Source organism: Rhinoderma darwinii, chromosome 3, assembly GCF_050947455.1.
Source record: "Rhinoderma darwinii isolate aRhiDar2 chromosome 3, aRhiDar2.hap1, whole genome shotgun sequence".
Classification (NCBI taxonomy): domain Eukaryota; kingdom Metazoa; phylum Chordata; class Amphibia; order Anura; family Rhinodermatidae; genus Rhinoderma; species Rhinoderma darwinii.
In genome coordinates, this window is record NC_134689.1 from 59,702,879 (window position 1) to 59,724,689 (window position 21,811).

Below are 21,811 nucleotides of genomic sequence, written 5' to 3' on the forward strand. Positions count from 1 at the left end.
TGACAAAAATAAATTTTATCTTTAAAATAACTTGCAACCATTTACCTGTAAAACATTTCACATTTTCCAAAATAACATTTAGGCAGCACTATAGCACGTACCTCATGTGTAAAAACAAAACAATTGTAATTAATTATTACATAAAACTGAAAATATTATATCTGGTAATATTAATTTCTGGAAACCAATAAACTATATACAAGAATAGGGAACAGTGGGGGCACATACATTTTCAAGACCCAGTGTCTCACAATATCTGTAGTTTAATACATTTGAATTAACATCAAAACGCATTAAATCTTATCACATCATAACACATAAATATGCAGCGTAACTTTTATCAACAACAGTGCATGCGCAAAGATAAGAAACTTTCCTGTACACAGAAAAAAGAAACTGATTTTAACCCCATACACAAAACACTAAGAATTTTGTGTTTTAGACATTACTGCTGTTAAAAATAAGAGCATACAATATAGATCTAAAATCAGTGCAATATTGTAATCCCTTGTCTAATCAGTCCACGCCCTGTATACCAGTCGGTCTGCTTTTCACACTGCACACATCACACAGCCCCCCTCCCCCACACCATCGCATTCTATAGGAGGGGGTCACACACTCACTCCTCACAGCTTGTATTCTCACAATCTTAACAATTTCAATGCCGGCAAAACAACGTACGTACGTACGTACGTACGTACGTATCTGCAATCATTCATCACACTATTGTATAGGAATTATCTACGTTCAAAACATCAAACACATAATCTGTAACAGTGTACAATCTGTTGGCCACCATCTCTATATTATGATGACGTGTCTTTTCACCAGTGCACAGCGTCCTGCACCCTGGGACGGAATCTAGAATAGAAGAAAACACTGCAGAATGTGTTATTGACAACTCGTTACTGAGGGAAATGACAAAATTAACAAGGCTATCATTTCATACTCATTTCATTGGGCCGGGCGTGACCTCATCAGGGGTGGGGGGGGGGCAGCCTCTCCCACAGGAAGCGCATTGCTCAGCCGTGAGGGGGGTTTTGCTGCCCACAATGAGAATACACTCAACATGAGGTACGGCCGCCATTACAGTGCGGCGGCTGGTCCTGTGTTTTCTAATACATATAACATACAATGCCTTTCTTATTTCCAACTTCCATTCGCTTCACCAAATTATACAAATAGGATCGTCCGGGTACAGATAGTCCTGATGATTTGAATATGGACCGTAAACCATCCATTCTAACCGTGTATATTATACACGTAATTTATATAACACCATTTCGGTCTACAACTCTCTAGGTCTAGACGGAAATATTAAAATTTCGCAGTCTGCAACTCTCTAGGTCTCGCCGAAATATTACAATTTCCCAGTCTGCAATTTTATTAAATCTCGCTGGAATATTACAATTTCCCAGTCTGCAACTCATAGATCTCGCTGGAATATTAAAATTTCGCTGGAATATTACAATCTCCCGGTCTGCAACTCACAGGTCTTGCTGGAAAATTACTCACGACTTATCATGCCCCTGTATAAAACAGGTTATATTTTCTATCTAGTCCCTAATTACCCAGAGGATGGTTAGTCGGGCGCGACTAATTTCTTACGGGTACGTGACCACACAGCGGGGATGTCTCTCCTGTCGCCTGAGATAATCCAGCCAACCGACAAGGGTTATACATATTCCCACAAGACCGTCCACTAACACAGATAAGTCGAAGATTAATAAAATCAACTGACTTACCGTGTTATTGTTGATCAGGCTCCTTCAGTGGGCAGTCCCGGGTCGTCTGTTTCACCCTGTGATTGTCGGTTGTCCAGATTCCGAGATCCCCTCAAGTGTGGCCCCACGCTTGGCACCAATTGTCAGGGCAAACTTCCTTCACCCTGTTATTCCACACCGAATAGCCACCTCTGTAAATTGGAACTGAGGGCATGCGTGGAAGATATGTACCAAACAGACGAATGGTGGTAGACATCCTGAGGTAGGAAGTGAACAAAACTTTTTTTATTGAACAAAAAAACTTCCCGGTAGGAAGGTGGGACGTGCTTAAGCCCTATTGGCTCCTCAGCTCTAAGTTCTTCTGTACACTCCTCTTGAATTCCAGGGGCGGTGTCTTCCATAGGCGTGTTCCTGATACATGGTCCATTTTGTTACATTCCAATTCTTTGTGTAATATACTGATATATATGTAAGGATAATATTTTTGCAAACAATATACATGGTAATGATCCCTGACACACATTCACACATATTACACATGCGCACATACTACACATGCGCACATACTACACATGCGCACATACTACACATGCGCACATACTACACATGCGCACATACTACACATGCGCACAAACTACACATGCGCACAAACTACACATGCGCACAAACTACACATGCGCACAAACTACACATGCGCACAAACTACACATGCGCACAAACTACACATGCGCACAAACTACACATGCGCACAAACTACACATGCGCACAAACTACACATGCGCACAAACTACACATGCGCACAAACTACACATGCGCACAAACTACACATGCGCACATACTACACATGCGCACATACTACACATGCGCACATACTACACATGCGCACATACTACACATGCACACATACTACACATGCACACATACTACACATGCACACATACTACACATGCACACATACTACACATGCACACATACTACACATGCACACAAACTACACATGCACTCAGTGCACACATACTACACATGCACACACACTACACCTGCACACATACTACACATGCACGCATACTACACCTGCACGCAAACTACACCTGCACACAAACTACACCTGCACACAAACTACACCTGCACACAAACTACACCGGCACGCAAACTACACCGGCACGCAAACTACACCTGCACGCAAACTACACCTGCACGCAAACTACACCTGCACACAAACTACACCTGCACACAAACTACACCTGCACACATACTACACCTGCAGACATACACATACTACACCTGCATACACATGCACACAAACTACACATGCGCACATACTACACATGCGCACATACTACACCTGCGCACAAACTACACCTGCGCACAAACTACACATGCGCACAAACGACACCTGCGCACAAACTACACCTGCGCACAAACTACACCTGCGCACAAACTACACATGCGCACAAACTACACATGCGCACAAACTACACATGCGCACAAACTACACATGCGCACAAACTACACATGCGCACAAACTACACATGCGCACAAACTACACATGCGCACAAACTACACATGCGCACATACTACACATGCGCACATACTACACATGCACACATACTACACATGCACACAAACTACACATGCACTCAGTGCACACATACTACACATGCACACACACTACACATGCACACATACTACACATGCACACAAACTACACATGCACTCAGTGCACACATACTACACATGCACACACACTACACCTGCACACATACTACACATGCACACAAACTACACATACACACATACTACACCTGCACACATACTACACCTGCACGCAAACTACACCTGCACACAAACTACACCTGCACACAAACTACACCTGCACACAAACTACACCGGCACGCAAACTACACCTGCACGCAAACTACACCTGCACGCAAACTACACCTGCACGCAAACTACACCTGCACACAAACTACACCTGCACACAAACTACACCTGCACACAAACTACACCTGCACACATACTACACCTGCAGACATACACATACTACACCTGCATACACATGCACACAAACTACACATGCGCACATACTACACATGCGCACATACTACACCTGCGCACAAACTACACCTGCGCACAAACTACACATGCGCACAAACTACACCTGCGCACAAACTACACCTGCGCACAAACTACACATGCGCACAAACTACACATGCGCACAAACTACACATGCGCACATACTACACATGCGCACATACTACACCTGCGCACAAACTACACCTGCGCACAAACTACACATGCGCACAAACTACACCTGCGCACAAACTACACCTGCGCACAAACTACACCTGCACACAAACTACACCTGCACACATACTACACCTGCACACATGCTACACCTGCACACATACACATACTACACCTGCATACACATGCACACAAACTACACATGCGCACAAACTACACCTGCGCACAAACTACACCTGCGCACAAACTACACCTGTGCACAAACTACACCTGTGCACAAACTACACCTGCGCACAAACTACACATGCGCACAAACTACACATGCGCACATACTACACATGCGCACATACTACACATGCGCACATACTACACATGCGCACATACTACACATGCGCACATACTACACATGCGCACATACTACACTTGCGCACATACTACACATGCGCACATACTACACATGCGCACATGCTACACATGCGCACATGCTACACATGCGCACATGCTACACATGCGCACATACTACACATTCGCACATACTACACATGCGCACATACTACACATGCGCACATACTACACATGCACACAATGCACACAAACTACACATGCGCACAAACTACACCTGCGCACAAACTACACATGCGCACAAACTACACCTGCGCACAAACTACACCTGCGCACAAACTACACCTGCGCACAAACTACACCTGCGCACAAGCTACACCTGCACACAAGCTACACCTGCACACATACTACACCTGCACACATGCTACACCTGCACACATACACATACTACACCTGCATACACATGCACACAAACTACACATGCGCACAAACTACACCTGCGCACAAACTACACCTGTGCACAAACTACACCTGCGCACAAACTACACCTGCGCACAAACTACACATGCGCACAAACTACACATGCGCACATACTACACATGCGCACATACTACACATGCGCACATACTACACATGCGCACATACTACACATGCGCACATACTACACATGCGCACATACTACACATGCGCACATACTACACTTGCACACATACTACACTTGCGCACATACTACACATGCGCACATACTACACATGCGAACATACTACACATGCGCACATGCTACACATGCGCACATGCTACACATGCGCACATACTACACATGCGCACATACTACACATTCGCACATGCTACACATGCGCACATACTACACATGCGCACATACTACACATGCACACAATGCACACAAACTACACATGCACACAAACTACACCTGCACACAAACTACATCTGCACACAACCTACACCTGCACACAAACTACACCTGCACACAAAAGACACCTGCACACAAACTACACCTGCACACATACTACACCTGCACACATACACATACTACACCTGCATACACATGCACACAAACTACACATGCACACAATGCACACATTGGAACTAAAATAGAGAAAAAGGAAGACACGGCGCCACATGGTGCAAATTAACCCGATAAACTGGGAGAACAAGTAAACCACGGCTGGTGCTCACCTTGTGAGTGTGAAATACTGGCAGGTATAACACCGGTGGTGAAAGTGCACTGGGACACAAACAGCTGCTGCTTAGGTCCAGTATTGCAACAACCAGGAGGTGCTGCCGGTGGATAGTTGATTGAAAAAAGGGAAAAATGGACCACACGGGCGCTGCTGTTAATATAAATAGTAATGAACGATGTTCGTGGTTTAATGGGTAAAAGAAGAATGTGCAAGCTACGCGGTTCAACGCCGGAGCGGCGTCCTCATCAGGCAATAAAATACATCCAAATGACAGGGGTATATATACACACGGTTTAACTGAAATGTAAAAACGAAGAAAAAAACTGACAAAAAGACGGGTCAAAGGTTAAGTGGTGCACCGTAAATGTCGGGGAGGATACTGGAAACAAAAGAGGGGAACCAAATTTTTTTTTAAAAACACAATAAAAACTTTTCTGTGTTATAAAACACTGGTATAGATGTTGTAGCAGTATACAATTCAAAATTATGAATAAGATTCCAGAATTTTAAGAGTTTTTGCATAACAATAAAACCGCAATAACAATTACTAAAATAAATCAGTACAACAATCATATGTATGGGAAATATATGTATTGGTGAAGAAGGAACGAAACATAATGTGGTCAGTATCCTCCCTGACATTTACAGTGCACCACTTAACCTTTGAACTTTGACCCGTCTTTTTGGTGTTTTTTTCTTTGTTTTTACATTTGAGTTAAACTGTGTGTATATAGACCAGACGTGGTGCACAGGGGCTGGGAAGGCTTCTAACAATGTACTATATGAGAGGTCATCACGCAGCCTGCGTGTTACCCGGCGCATACAACTTGCACATGTGCAGCTCCTTGGACAACAAAAAAAATATAGAAATCACGGACACATTCTTTTTATTCCGGACACAATGGACAGTTGCCAAAAGTCCTCTCATTTCACGGACTGTCCGTGAATTAATGGACGGTTGTCAACCCTGCCATTGAGGGTATTTATCTGCCTCCCTTTGATATCAATGGTAGGTCAGAGGCAGAAACCGCGTGATTAAAGAGCATGCTGATTTTTTTTCCACAAGCGGCCAAAAGCCGCCCCAGGAAAAAAAAAAACTCTGCCTCCCATTGAAATCAAAGGGAGCAATTTGAGACGTTTCTTGGCGCTGCTTCTAAAACAGTACCAAGAAACTCAGTGTGAACTGACCGTTACTACAGGGGGCATGATCCAACCAGTTAATAAAACCAAAGTCAACTTTCCTAAAAAGTTCTAGGGCAAGGTAATTGCCAACGAAAATATCTATGCACTTATTGGTATTGTGTGTGTGCGTGAAGAAAGTATACAATTTCTTCCTTAGTGATCTATTCGCGAAAAGTCATAGAGCGCATGGGACCTAACCAGTTTGCGGATGTGAGAGGATAGGGTGGAGAATGGGGGTTATCTCTTATTCTATCCAGTGTCAGAGAAGGGAGTATTAAAATCCCCACCTAATAACAATGCAGCAGGAGGAAGCTGTCTAATGAAACCTAATACATTTTGGGGAAACACACCCGAACACACGGTTTTGGTGCAGTTTTTGTTTCCGTTTTTTTAGCTCAAGCCAGCAGTGGATCCAAAAAGAAAGAACGGTATAAGGAGAAGACTCCTGTGTTTGGCTCAAAAATTGCACCAAAAACTGCATCAAACTGTGTCTGTGATCCTGGGTTTTAAAGGTTTTCCTATAATGATCATTTATCACCTATCCACAGGACCACTGGAGCCCCATCTATATGCAGCAGTCCCACAGAATGTGAACAAAGCAGTGGCCTGAGCATGCGCAGTACCGCTCTATTCACGTAGGATCAGTGGAGGTGCCAATGGTTGGACCCTCACCGATCAGACCTTTATCACCTATCCTGTGTATAGTTGATGAATGATCATTATGAGAAAACCTCTTTCAATTGGAAGATGCTTTTGAATTTCTGAATGGTTATGAATAAGTGATGTCAATGTGCATAAGAAAAGAAGAGGAATTGGTTTCTTATTGAGTCACAAGATGGTCCAATTTTCTTCTTCATTCAAAAATGATGTTTTGTTTTTTTGTTTTGTTTTTTTAGCATCATTGTCGAAACTGTGGAGATATCTTTTGCAATACCTGCTCAAGTAATGAACTTTCATTGCCATCATACCCTAAGCCTGTTCGTGTATGTGACACGTGCCACAACCTACTACTCCAGAGATGTTCCTCTAACTGCTCTTAAGGTCTGATTCTTTAAAGTGTCAATGCAAAATCTTATTATTAAAGGTTTGATTGCCTACAGCACTCGCTAAATATAAAATATCCCTAGATTAAAAAAAAATCTGTCAATGTCCAAAAAATGCCAAATTCCAGACCATCATCAAAATCCGTGACAGCATCCATATGACATCTTACACAGGCCCAAAAAAACACATGTAACGTTCCAATTCACGCAGGAGTCTTTGTCAAGCATATGTATGCTTGACAAAGAATGAGTCTTTGTTTTTGTTTTTTATGCTGCCATAGATCTTCTTATATTGCAAAATCTTAGTAAACTTTTCTATGTAAAATTATTTTTGCCTGTTACGAATGTTTGATTATTCTTCTCATGTTCACAAATCTAATCACTAAAACGCAGTCAAACAAGGTATACATTTATCAATTGTATAATATTTTGTGAAAATCTGTACTAAAATGGAAAATCTGTACTATTTTTGTGACTATCTTTTGGTATATCCATATCTGTAAATTACATACAAAAGAAATGTGCCTTGTTTTTACAATGCTTCACTTTTATCAAAATATGCAGCTCATGTTTGCTGCAAATCATTATTTGATACCACAAAGTAAGAAAAATATACATTTGATTATTGATCAACGTCTACGACTCTTATTTCTTCCTTTACATTCCTCTTTTTTGTTGTTTTTCATTTTACTGTTCGATCACTTTTCTCTCAACTTTGTCCAAGTTTCTGACATTTCATAATTTTCAAATCCGTACCACTGTACAATGATACTAGCTAGCTGACAGTTTGTTCCACACATGGAAACTTTGTTTCCTCTCACTGCTTGTAACAAAATACATGATAAATAAACACAGGAAAAGTAGGTTTGATAAATACTGTTAACCCGTTCCCGCTGCAGCCCTTTTTCAGATTTTCATTTTTGTTTTTTCCTCCCCACATTCCAAAAGCCATAACTTTTTTATTTTTCCGTCAATATAGTCCTATGGGGCCTTTATTTTTGCGGGACGAGTTGTAGTGTTTCGTAGCACCATTTATTGTGCCATATAATGTACTAGGAAAAGGGAAAAAAAATATTATTTGTGGGGTAGAAAGTGAAAAAGACAGTGATTCCTCCATTGTATTTTGCGCTTCGTTTTTACGGAATTCACTGTGCAATTAAAACAACATGTTAACTTTATTCTGTGGGTCAATGCGATTACAGCGCTACCAAATACATATAGTTTTTTTATATTTTACTACTTTTACAAGTAAATACCTAAGTGTAAAAAATAAAATTTATTTTGTGTCGCCAAATTTCGAGAGCCATAACTTTTTAGTGGTATGTGGGCTTATTTTTTGCGGGATAAGCTGTCGTTTTTAATGATACCATTTTGGGGTACATGCGACGTTTTGATCACTTTTTATTTCATTTTTTTTGTGGGAGAAAAGGTGACCCAAAAATAGAGATTCTGCCGTTTAATAGGTCAGACTTTTACGGACGCGGTGATACCAATTATGTTTTTTCTTTTTTTTTTACTGTGCTCTAGGGGGAAAATGGCAAAAGGTTTTTTTTTTTGGACTTTTAATTTTTTTACATAAAAAAATACAACTTTATTTTACTAATTTAACTTTTTTTATTAGTCGCCCTAGGGGACTTCAACCAGGGATCGTTAGATTGCTTGCACGATATACTGCAATACTAATGTATTGCAGAATATCGTGATTCTGACAGGCTTCTAATTAAACCCTAGGAGCACAAAGATGGTGGACCTGGGGGCCTTCCTTTTTTTTTTTTGTTTTGTATTTCAAATTTTTTATTTTCAAGAAAGGAAATGGGGATACAGAAAAAAGAAAAGGGGTGACATGGGTACAGAAAAAGCAGATCATTTCAACCTTTATTTCAACAACAATAAGTAAATATGCAATTTAGGTCCTCCCAACATAGTACCATCGATACACAGCAAACATTAGTATAGAGAGACATGAATACCTGCATTACGCCCTCATCCGACCCTCCATCACCCACATCTCAATCAATTATTAGTAAACGATTGATCCAAAGAGGGAAGTAAACGAAGGGTAGACAGGGTAAAAGGAAAAAAGGAAGGGGGGGTGTAGAGAAAGTCTTAAGAGGGAGAAAGGGAGATGTTCTCCCATCACTCTCCCCTCCCCTCCCCCCCACAGCACATCAAAGACAAGAGAGAAGTAAAGAGCTCCCCGGTTCCCCACTAATCAGTTCACCCCTGACCCTCTTGTATCAATAGAACCAGGTTTTCTGAAACTGCGTTGCCCGTTCGGGTGCGGAATGGAGTAACTCCTCCATTCTCCGAATTTTGTGAATTCGCTCCAGCCATTGTCTAGTCACAGGAGGCTCAGAGGATCTCCAACCCACCGGAATACAAGCCTTAACTGCGTTCAACAAATGTCTCACTAACATCTTCCTGTAGCACCCCACGGGTATGTCGTGGTGGTGCAGCAAAATCCATGCCGGATCATCTACCAGCGAGATTCCCGTGATCTCAAGAATGATATCTTGAACCTCTGACCAATGGGGCGAAGGCTCTCATAGCTCCAGAATATATGTAAAAGCGTTCCTTCTTCCCTGCCACATCTCCAACATAGAGGAGAAACATCCGGGAACATTTTATGTAGCACATGTGGGACTCTGTACCAACGGGATAGTATTTTAAAACTGGTTTCCTGATAGGCGTTACTAATAGACGCCTTATGTGTGAGGAGCATGATCTTTTCCCTCTGCCCTTGTGTTAGAGTAATCTGAAGATCTCTTTCCCATTTCGTAATATATGGTGGGATGAAATCTTCAGCAGGAGTGAGCAGCACGCAGTAAAGACTGGACTGGGCCCGTCTCACATGCCCCGTTTGAGAACACAAAGTTTCAAAGGGAGTTAGTGCTCGGTCATAGGAAACCGGTGCAGGCAGTCGTGATAAGTAATGAGTCAATTGTAACGTCTGCCATTGGGACGCTTCCGGGAGACCCTCTGGCTGGGAAAGCTCTCCTCCACGCAGCCAAGCGTTGCCCCTATAAAAATGACTTACTCTAAAATGCCCCTGCTGTACCCATATCTTGAAGGTCATATCTGACAGACTATGGCCAAATTCCGGGTTACCCAAAACCGGTGTGAGGGGTCATAACATTCGTGAAATTCCCTCTCTACTCCGCACCTTTCGAAACACCTGTAAAGTTGGATATATGGTAGGATGATTACTTAGTGACCTCCAATTAATCACAGCCATCCAAGGTAGAAATTTCAATGGGAGGTCTGTAAAACCTTGTTCCACCGCTATCCAATCCTTAAAGGGTTCATGCCGGCACCAATCCACCAATCTAGCCAAATGAATGGCATGGTAATATTGCTCCACATCAGGCAGCCCAATCCCCCCATGACGCTTGGCTTGGACCAGGATTCTCCTCTGAAGTCTAGGGTGTTTGTTGGCCCACACAAATGAAGTAAGATATTGATATACCATTTTAAAAAAGGAAGAGGGTATCTTAATTGGCAGTGCCTGCAGCGAATATAAGAGCCTGGGTAGAACATTCATCTTGATGATGCCCACTCGTCCAAGCCACCAGAAAGTTCCCTTTGTCCACCGGGCCAAATCACAGCTCAACGCCTGCAGAAGCGGTGGAAAGTTAAGTTGAAATGTCCTTTCTACACAACTCGGTAGTCTGATACCCAGATATTTAATTGAGTAAATTTTTTATTTTCAAGAAAGGAAATGGGGATACAGAAAAAAGAAAAGGGGTGACATGGGTACAGAAAAAGCAGATCATTTCAACCTTTATTTCAACAACAATAAGTAAATATGCAATTCAGGTCCTCCCAACATAGTACCATCGATACACAGCAAACATTAGTATAGAGAGACATGAATACCTGCATTACGCCCTCATCCGACCCTCCATCACCCACATCTCAATCAATTATTAGTAAACGATTGATCCAAAGAGGGAAGTAAACGAAGGGTAGACAGGGTAAAAGGAAAAAAGGAAGGGGGGGTGTAGAGAAAGTCTTAAGAGGGAGAAAGGGAGATGTTCTCCCATCACTCTCCCCCCCCCCCACAGCACATCAAAGACAAGAGAGAACTCAAGAGCTCCCCGTTTCCCCACTAATCAGTTCACCCCTGACCCTCTTGTATCAATAGAACCAGGTTTTCTGAAACTGCGTTGCCCGTTCGGGGGCGGAATGGAGTAACTCCTCCATTCTCCGAATTTCGTGAATTCGCTCCAGCCATTGTCTAGTCACAGGAGGCTCAGAGGATCTCCAACCCACCGGAATACAAGCCTTAGCTGCGTTCAACAAATGTCTCACTAACATCTTCCTGTAGCACCCCACGGGTATGTCGTGGTGGTGCAGCAAAATCCATGCCGGATCATCTACCAGCGAGATTCCCGTGATCTCAAGAATGATATCTTGAACCTCTGACCAATGGGGCGAAGGCTCTCATAGCTCCAGAATATATGTAAAAGCGTTCCTTCTTCCCTGCCACATCTCCAACATAGAGGAGAAACATCCGGGAACATTTTATGTAGCACATGTGGGACTCTGTACCAACGGGATAGTATTTTAAAACTGGTTTCCTGATAGGCGTTACTAATAGACGCCTTATGTGTGAGGAGCATGATCTTTTCCCTCTGCCCTTGTGTTAGAGTAATCTGAAGATCTCTTTCCCATTTCATAATATATGGTGGGATGAAATCTTCAGCAGGAGTGAGCAGCACGCAGTAAAGACTGGACAGGGCCCGTCTCACATGCCCCGTTTGAGAACACAAAGTTTCAAAGGGAGTTAGTGCTCGGTCATAGGAAACCGGTGTAGGCAGTCGTGATAAGTAATGAGTCAATTGTAACGTCTGCCATTGGGACGCTTCCGGGAGACCCTCTGGCTGGGAAAGCTCTCCTCCATGCAGCCAAGTGTTGCCCCTATAAAAATGACTTACTCTAAAATGCCCCTGCTTTACCCATATCTTGAAGGTCTGATCTGACAGACCTGGGCCAAATTCCAGGTTACCCAAAACCGGTGTGAGGGGTGATAACATTCGTGAAATTCCCTCTCTACTCCGCACCTTTCGAAACACCTGTAAAGTTGGATATATGGTAGGATGATCACTTAGTGACCTCCAATGAATCACAGCCATCCAAGGTAGAAATTTCAATGGCAGGTCTGTAAAACCTTGTTCCACCGCTATCCAATCCTTAAAGGGTTCATGCCGGCACCAATCCACCAATCTAGCCAAAGGAATGGCATGGTAATATTGCTCCACATCAGGCAGCCCAATCCACCCATGACGCTTGGCTTGGACCAGGATTCTCCTCTGAAGTCTAGGGTGTTTGTTGGCCCACACAAATGAAGTAAGATATTGATATACCTTTTAAAAAAGGAAGAGGGTATCTTAATTGGCAGTGCCTGCAGTGAATATAAGAGCCTGGGTAGAACATTCATCTTGATGATGCCCACTCGTCCAAGCCACCAGAAAGTTCCCTTTGTCCACCGGGCCAAATCACAGCTCAACGCCTGCAGAAGCGGTGGAAAGTTAAGTTGAAATGTCCTTTCTACACAACTCGGTAGTCTGATACCCAGATATTTAATCGAGTCAACTGTCCACCTAAAAGGAAAATTGACACCCAAAACCCTCCCTTGATCCTGTGGAATATTTAATGTCATCGCCTCCGACTTCTGAAAGTTAATTTTAAAATTGGACAATGATCCATATATCCGAAATTCCTTCATAAGGTTGGGCATAGAAATATGGGGAGAGGTCACAAAAAATAATAGATCATCGGCATATGCGGCCACTTCTACAGATTTATCCCCCAGCCTCAAGACTTGTACATTAACATTACCCCTGATCTTGCATAAAAAGGGCTCTAGCGCAAGAGCAAAAAGCAGAGGTGACAGTGGGCAGCCCTGTCTCGTACCGTAATGAATCCCAAAGGGAGAAGAATAGGTACCATTTACCCTCACAGAAGCCGAAGGCGAGGAATATAGAGCGCCAACCCAAGTTCGCATGTTGGGTCCCAGACCCAAAAATTCCAAAGTTCCAAACAGAAAAGGCCACCCGACCCGATCAAAGGCCTTCTCCGCGTCTGTAGACAAAACAATCGTAGGAGTTTTCCTGCGAGTTGGCCCAGTGGACAAGATTAAGAGCCTTAGTCGTGTTGTCTCTCGCTTCCCTAGATGGAATGAAACCTGTTTGGTCTCTGTGGACCACTGTGGTCATCAATGGGGCCAATCGATTTGCCAGTATCTTAGAAAATAATTTCAGATCCACGATGAGCAGGGATATTGGTCTGTAGCTAGAACAAGAGGAGGGATCCTTTCCGTCCTTTGGAATGACCACTATAGTAGCATTCAAGGAATCTGAAGGAACTGAACTGCCCGATGATATTGCATTGAGAGCCACCAGAAACCTGTCCGCTAGTTGAGCCATAAACATTTTATAATAGCCCACCGTCAGTCCATCCGGACCCGGGGCTTTCCCTGGTTTGGTGTCTTGCACTGCCCTTGAAAGCTCTTCAAGAGTTATTTGGTGGTCTAATGCGGCGCAATCGTTGGAAGACAGCTGAGGGAGACCCGAAGGAGATATGTATTCCTGGATAGCCACACGAGTGGGTGGAGAATGCGGCTCTAGCTGATAAAGAGACAAATAAAACTCCCTAAAATAGCGTGCAATATCCCCCGGGGAGGTAACCTTCACACCCGTATTTGAAGCAATCTGGGGGACATACGTGGAGGCTCTCTGGACCCTCAAGGCATTTGCCAGAATTTTCCCTGGCTTATTTCCACACTCATAAAATATTCTACGGCATTTAACCAGTGTTTATGTTTGGTCTCCACTTCACAAATCTTAGCCAACAAACCGCTTGTCTTTGCCACCCTCTCTCTCTTGAGCCTCGCCCCCCATTTAATGAAAAAGCCTCTTATGTAACATTTATGAGCTTCCCATAAAGTGAGCGGGTTTGGCACTGAACCATCATTGGTAGCGAAATACTGTTTCAGCTCACTGCGTATTTCTGCCTGTGCTTCAGGGTGATGAAGCAAAAATTCATTACGTTTCCAACGGCCATGCGTCTGGGAAGGCGGAGCAAAAGAGAGAGAAAGCGAAATGGGCGAATGATCCGATATAGGGGACGTATGAATGTCCGCTCCCATCACTCTATCAAGATGAAAATGGCTTATGAAAAAGTAATCTATTCTGGAGAACATATCGTGAGTCGCCGAGTAATAGGAGTAATTGCGAGATCCCGGGTACAGAGTCCTCCATACGTCCACCAACTGATGATCATGAATCGTTTTTTTAATGGATCGGAGTTGCGAGAAAGGAAGATGCGAAGCTCCTCTGGAGACATCTAAATGTTGCTCCAGTGCCACATTGAAGTCCCCTCCAACTACAATAAGGCCCTCCCCAAAAGACTGGAGCTGTTCCATATAAGCAGCAATAGCCCCCGATTGTCCTGAATTTGGTAGGTATAGATTAGCCAATGTGACCTTCTGTGAAAAGAGTGTGCCCTTTACTAGTAGAAATCTACCCTGGGGATCTGCTAGAGAATCAGTGAAGACCCATGGTACATTTTGTGCTATAAGAATGCTTACTCTTCTAGATCTAGAATCCTCTGAGCAACCATGATTTCAATATGGGAAGCGTCTATTGGAGAGTTTGGGTACCTTATCCTTTCTGAAGTGCGTCTCCTGAAGGAACGCCACCTGAGTTCCAAGTCTCCATAGTTCCGCGAGGACCACTGAGCGCTTCTCGGGAGTTCTCAAACCCCTGACATTATAGGAGAGGAGCTTTACATCGGTGTTCATGGTCATCGAGTGCTGTGAGGGAAGAAAGAAAGGGGAAAACGGGAAAGAAAGCAAAGAGAATGAAGGAGAGAAGTAAAGATAGTCAAAAAGTTAAAAAGAATTAGGAAATACTCTAAGGAAGTCCAAAGGATTCGAAGAGGCTCGACCGGCGAGACTCTCCGGAGGATACACCTAAGGAGAGAGTAAGTAAGGTATCTAAGGAAGTGGAGACCACCTCCCGTGTAATTTGTTGAAAGTACAACCAGCAACCGATAAAACCCCCTAGGAGGTCTTCCTAAATTCAACTAACTAACACCTGTAAGTGAAGCCAATACAGGATCCTATGTCAACAGATGCATAGGCTACCCCATACCGTAAATCCCCTATGGGGGTAACCGACATTCAAGAGATGACCCCAACCATTTCCGGTCAAGCGACGAGAACTGGTCAGTAGAAACACGAGGCCATTTCTTTCCCATAAAGCCCACTGCCCATCAGGACATCTCTGCTAGCCTCCCCACTCCCCGCCCCAGAACACCCACAGCTGTCCCATCATCTGCAGAAGAAAGTCAGGCCCTAAATTCCTCCCCAGTCAGTCTCCCGCGTTCCCCAGTCTACACAAAATAGTCTAGTTACCGTATATGTGACCAGAGTCGTCATAGCAGTTGCCCCTATGTCCCAGTCAATAAGCTGTCAGAGACGATCTGTGATAGGCCTGTCGTCATCTCAGCAATATCGAAGATATAAACAAGCCGCTTCGTACTAGCGCATTCTTCCATATTGCTGAGGTATCCATGGTCCCCGCTTCATATGTATATACTGAAATAACGTACAGCTATATCCCCTTCTTAACAGTAGGTTTAAACATTCTTGTCAGATGAAGCCAGTCTAAATAATGGTCTACGGGCAATTAAACACCCTTCAGCTATCAAAAGACCCATCCATTATTACCTCCTGAAATATAACTAGTACTCTTTCAAGAGCAATTCTCAAGAAAGACTCTCATAGTCACTAAACAATACCATTGCAACATTACACAACCTCTCAGCCTTTTGCTGGAACTACACATATAACCTACTCAGGAATCTGGTATCGAAGAACTGCAAGACAACATTCAGTAATACATGTGTACATGTGTTTTTCAGAGCTATCTAGAGATCTGACCACAAGCCCCAAATAAAACTTACTATTAATGCTGAGTCCCATTTATGGCTGGAGCTGCCTCGCCGGTCTGATGCGCTGCGGTCCGGGTTGAGGTGGATCCATCGGGCGGTTCCTTCCACGTCGAGATGGCCGGTAATTCAGGGATGCAGAAATCCAGTCCGGAATGGCGCTCGGTGGGACATCCAGAAAAAACAAAAAGCGCGGGCAAATCTTGCGGGGAGTGAATGGTAATCATCGAGCCCTGCTTTCTGACAATAAGGTGAAACAGAAATCCCCACATATATGTCGCTTCAGCATCTCTGATTATGTCTAGCAACGGACGTAGTACACGTCTCATATGCAATGTACGAGCCGATAGATCAGGCAGAATGTGAATCTCAGCACCTCTAAACTTCACATGACCCAAGTTGCGCATTTTGCGCATTAAGGTGTGTTTAACAGTAAAATAATGGATTCTGCAGACAATATCTCGAGGTCTCCCCGGGTCTTGTGACACCGGCCCCAGTGCTCTGTGCACTCTGTCCAGTTCAATATGATTGTCCAGGGGCAACCCCCAGAATGCCATTGAACATTTCCGTCACCAGGGCACGGATATTATTTCCCTCTTTATCTTCTGGTAGTCCCCTGATACGCACATTATTGCGCCTGTTCCTCTTCTCTAAATCGTCATGTTCCAAGGCCATAGATTGCATTAGTGACTGTTGAGAGCGAATTTGGTTCTCCAGCCTTTCTAATCTATCGCCATGTGAAGCTGTCTGCTGTTCTATGGCCAATACCCGGGAGCACATTTGTTCCACTGTACGGTTCACCTCTTCCAGACATGTGCGTTGCATTTTTTCCATCCTGCCTAACATATTGTCAAAGAAACTCTGGGATGGTAGATGCTTAAGGGCCTCAGACAGATCTAGTCTCGTCAATGGCGTCTCAGACAAAAACGGAGAGACAGGACTAGATGACCATGGAGCTTCAACAGGGGAACTCTCTGTGTCTTGTCTAATGGCTGGGGTATCCAGGAGAGGCCGCACTGGGGTAGACGCACTTGTGGTAGCACCGGGACAAGGCGGCGGGATCACAGCCGGCCGTTGTGGAGTCACGCTGTGAGCAGCGGTCGCCATGATGGATTCTTCCTGCCTCTGTGATGTGCGTGGTCTCAGGAAGCGGGACAGCGAAGATGTCGGCGTAACCTTATCCGATGGCTTGAGATTCTTCCCCCGGGGCATACCTCAATGTACCGGAGCTCTTGTGAGTCACTGGTGTAGATAATAACACGATATTAGTCACGGTCGGCGGGAGCTCCCTAGAACACGTCTGTCTTCCTCACATGCCGAGACCACGCCCCCTGGGGGGGGCCTTCCTTACCCGACTTTGGCGTATGGATACGTCAAATGTCGGGAAGGGGTTAAAACACGCTAATCGGGTGCCACATTTTACATAAATTGAGAAATCAGGTTTTGTTTTTATTAACTTTAACCCTTTCATGACCAAGGATCATTGATTCCCCTGTGTCCAGGTTAAATTTTCCATTTCTGATTTGCACTTCTTTAAATGATAACTTTGCAACCGCTTTGAATATCCTATTTTTACTTTGTTTTTTTTACAAGACTTATGAGGCTTTAATTTTGTAGATTAGTTTAATTCCATGTTTTACATTTTTATTATGAGCAGACAAATCACTAAAAATGTGAAAAAGAACACTTTTTAATTTTTTTATATATTTGTGTGTGTGTGTATATATATATATATATGTGTATATATATGTGGGTGTGTGTATATATATATATATATATATATATATATATATATATAGATATATATATATACATACAGTCCAAAAGCAGATAAGCACAGCACTCCAGCATACCTATATATTAGGCCATGTGCTCTTTACCAGAGGATGAATCAGTTCCCCAAATTGAATATAAAAACGACCATAGAACAAAATAACGGCAAAATGGCGTCAGAACCTGTGCTGCGTCCGGAGCCGAAGAGGAGGGTAAGTATATGATTATTGTCTGCTGGGGCCCTGTATGTAAGCCTACCATGTGGTAGACATAGATACAAGACCCAGCAGACAAGATCACCCATATTGTGTGATCCTGTCAATCTGGGCCCTGTATCTAGACCTACCTTGTGGTAGGCTTAGATACAGGGCCCAGCCGACGGGATCACATATGTGGTGATCCTGTCGGCTGGGTCCTATATCCAGGCCCGTATTTGCCACTCAGCACTAGCGCTCTGCCCGGGCACTCCAGCACTGCTCCCGACGTCACTGTCCATATATGTCCATATATCTCCCGAGGATTACGTTTAATGTATACCTGTGACGGATGCCATACAGTTGCATCCATCACCTATAGTCTCCCAGGCCTAGCTCACAGCTGAGTTGGAGGCTCCGTTAGGGGTCTCCATTGCAGATTCCAACTGAAATACTGCAAACAATAGCGCAGCATGCTGCGCTATTGTTTGTGGTGAAACCATAGACACCACGATGGAACCTATTTAAAGTCAATGTCGGGTGCCCGTTGTCTCCTGCACTTCCGGCATTTTCATCGTTCTGCTCCTCTGACAAAGCAGAATAACTGAATGCTGAATGCAGATATGAACAGGGTTTTACCTGGTGACTAGCAAACATTCACCTACATACCGAGTCCCCACACTAGGTCTTTTTAGTGGTGCATGCTCACGGGTGATCCTGCACCCCTTATAAGTATCAGTAAACTAAGCATTATCAGCTCTAGACTCTCTAGCTGTTAGTACATCACGCGGTGCGCAGTTACCTCAGCTAATTATCCTGCTTTTAAAAGTAGGCCAATGACCGGAGGATAACTTGGGACCACGTGATGTAAACTAACCAATGACCACTTAGAGCTGTCACTGCTTCGTTAACTGTGACAGAACCAGGAAAGGTGAGTATAATAATTGTTTTGCTTTTTATATGTTGCTAATGTTTTTGTTTTTTTACAGATTCGATTGTTGGATTACGTTGGATCAGAGGACTACTTCGATGACCACGTTTTTTTTATTTTCAATAAAAGGGTTAAACAAGGGTTATGTGTTTTTTTTTGTTTCAATAAAATATTGTTTCTGTGTGTCTGTTTTTTTCTTCAAACTTTATGAGTACTGGGGCGGCCGCAGGCTGGCATTATCAGGCTCGGGAAGGCCAGAAGCTGTGGCCCTTCCCACCCTGGTAATGCTAGCCTGCTGCTGCTATTTTATATCTGTCTAGTTATGAAAAATGGCGGGTCCCCCCTCCCCCGATTTTTCATAACCAGCTAGATACAACATAGCAGCAGCAGGCTAGCATTAGCAAGGTAGGAAGGGCCATGGTTTCTGGCCTTTCCAAGGTTAATGATACCAGTTCCCGACTATCACTACAGATGAACATGTACTGCATCACACCCGGATTTTCCCTGTGCCCCTGGTCGTGGTGGGTACCGGGGTAATAATGGGGAGGTAGTGTTAGCCTCTGATCGGCTAACACTAAGCCCCACCTTAGTAATGGACGCTGTCAATCAGCCAGCAGCCATTAGTAAGGCAGTAGTAATAGCCTTAAAAAAAATAAAAAAATACAGACACACAGATAAAATATTTTCATGAAATAAAAAAACAGTTAACCTGGTAAGACCTGCGTTAACCATTTTATTGAGATAAAAAAAAAATGCGGTCATCGAAGTAGTACACCCAGAACTGGGACTAAGCCTACATATATTTGGGGATGGTAGGAACTAGCATTAAACTAATTAAAATCACCCAGGGCAGAATGGGAGGAGTGTGAGGCAGTCACTAACCCCACATATATGAATCACATAATCAACACAATAGTTTGAACTTGTTGTTCAAACTTTGGTGTTGTTTATGTGATTCATATATGTGGGGTTAGTGACTGCCTCCTTTTTTGATCTTGCACTCCTCCCATTCTGCTTTGGGTGATTTTGCTGAGTCCCAGTTGTGGGTGTATGTGCAGCGTTGGTACCCACCTCATAGAGGTCGCCTTGTCGTGGCAGGTGGGCTCACACGATTTTAACAAAATGTACACGAAGAACAGTCCTATTGTAAGTAGACTTAGCAGTAATGCATATTTATTTATATTTAGTGGTTTAGGTGGCCTTGGTGTTCGCAGAGTGCTGTCGCCATTTTCTTGTGTGCTGTATAAATTTGCAGTCACAGACGTTTTTCCACCTGTATACACGCATTGTTTCATTTTGCTGGAACGTGGTGTTCAAACTTTTGTGTTCATTTAAGATATATATATATATATATATATATATATATATATATATATATATATATATATATATATATATTCACACACATTTTTTGAGGGAAAACATGTCTTGAGGCTATTGCCTATGATGTTTAAAGACCTTAGCAACGCCGCTGGCTTAGGAGGCCCAGCGATGCAGCTGAAAACCCAAGCAGTACATTTGCACTGGGGCCCATTAACCTTTAGCTACACCCCCTTGTCATGACACCTATGCTGGATTAGTTTTAGAATGGATAGGGGTGAATCCTGACAGATTATTTTGAAGTTAATGGTGTCTTATCTTGATTCTGTTTCTTTATGGTTAGAATATGATGCAGCTGTAGAAAAAATAATGACTGTGCTAAACAGAGCCTTAGGCCTAATGTACACGACCATGGTTTTTTGTCCGTGTACTATCCGCAATTTTGCAGATAGCACACGGACCAATTCATTTATATGGCTCCACGACCTTGATGTTCACGGATCCGTGGGGGTGGGGGCGCAAAAACTCAGTACATGTAAATTTACTGTCCATCTTTGCGGATCATGTGATCTACTGAGGAGGTTGGGTCAAACTGGTGATGTCAATTCCAGCTGCCTTTTTTTTATTTATTAATTGCTGATCCGTGAATACTGATAACAGATGCACTTCAGAAAATTGTTTTGTGAACAAATAGAACGCAAATTCTAACAACATATCCATCGTTTTCGGACCGCAAAATCCCCATGGTCATGTGCGTTAGGCCTTAGAGGTATAGCAATAAATATAATGTGCTTAGTTAAGTAAGGAAGAGTAAGACACCCTAATAATTATACAACTGGTTAGAATTACACCCACCAAATTAGCCCGTCCCCAAAACAAAAGAGTTTCCTGTTTCTTT

At 43.4% G+C, this 21,811-nt stretch overlaps 1 protein-coding gene across 6 annotated transcripts in view; it reads left to right on the forward strand.

The window, feature by feature from the left end:
- Positions 1 to 19,734, forward strand: part of LOC142748947 (RUN and FYVE domain-containing protein 1-like) — a 543,301-nt gene extending 523,567 nt beyond the window's left edge. For 5 of the 6 annotated variants that reach the window (XM_075856376.1, XM_075856375.1, XM_075856373.1 and 2 more), the window contains one exon: positions 7,594 to 8,340. In XM_075856376.1, the coding sequence (XP_075712491.1) occupies positions 7,594 to 7,737 (144 nt within the window). In that variant the 3' untranslated portion in view covers positions 7,738 to 8,340. Of the gene's footprint in view, positions 1 to 7,593; positions 8,341 to 19,651 lie in introns of those variants that run through there. The other variant, XM_075856372.1, reaches the window with a different exon arrangement.
- The last annotated feature ends 2,077 nt before the right edge of the window (positions 19,735 to 21,811 follow it).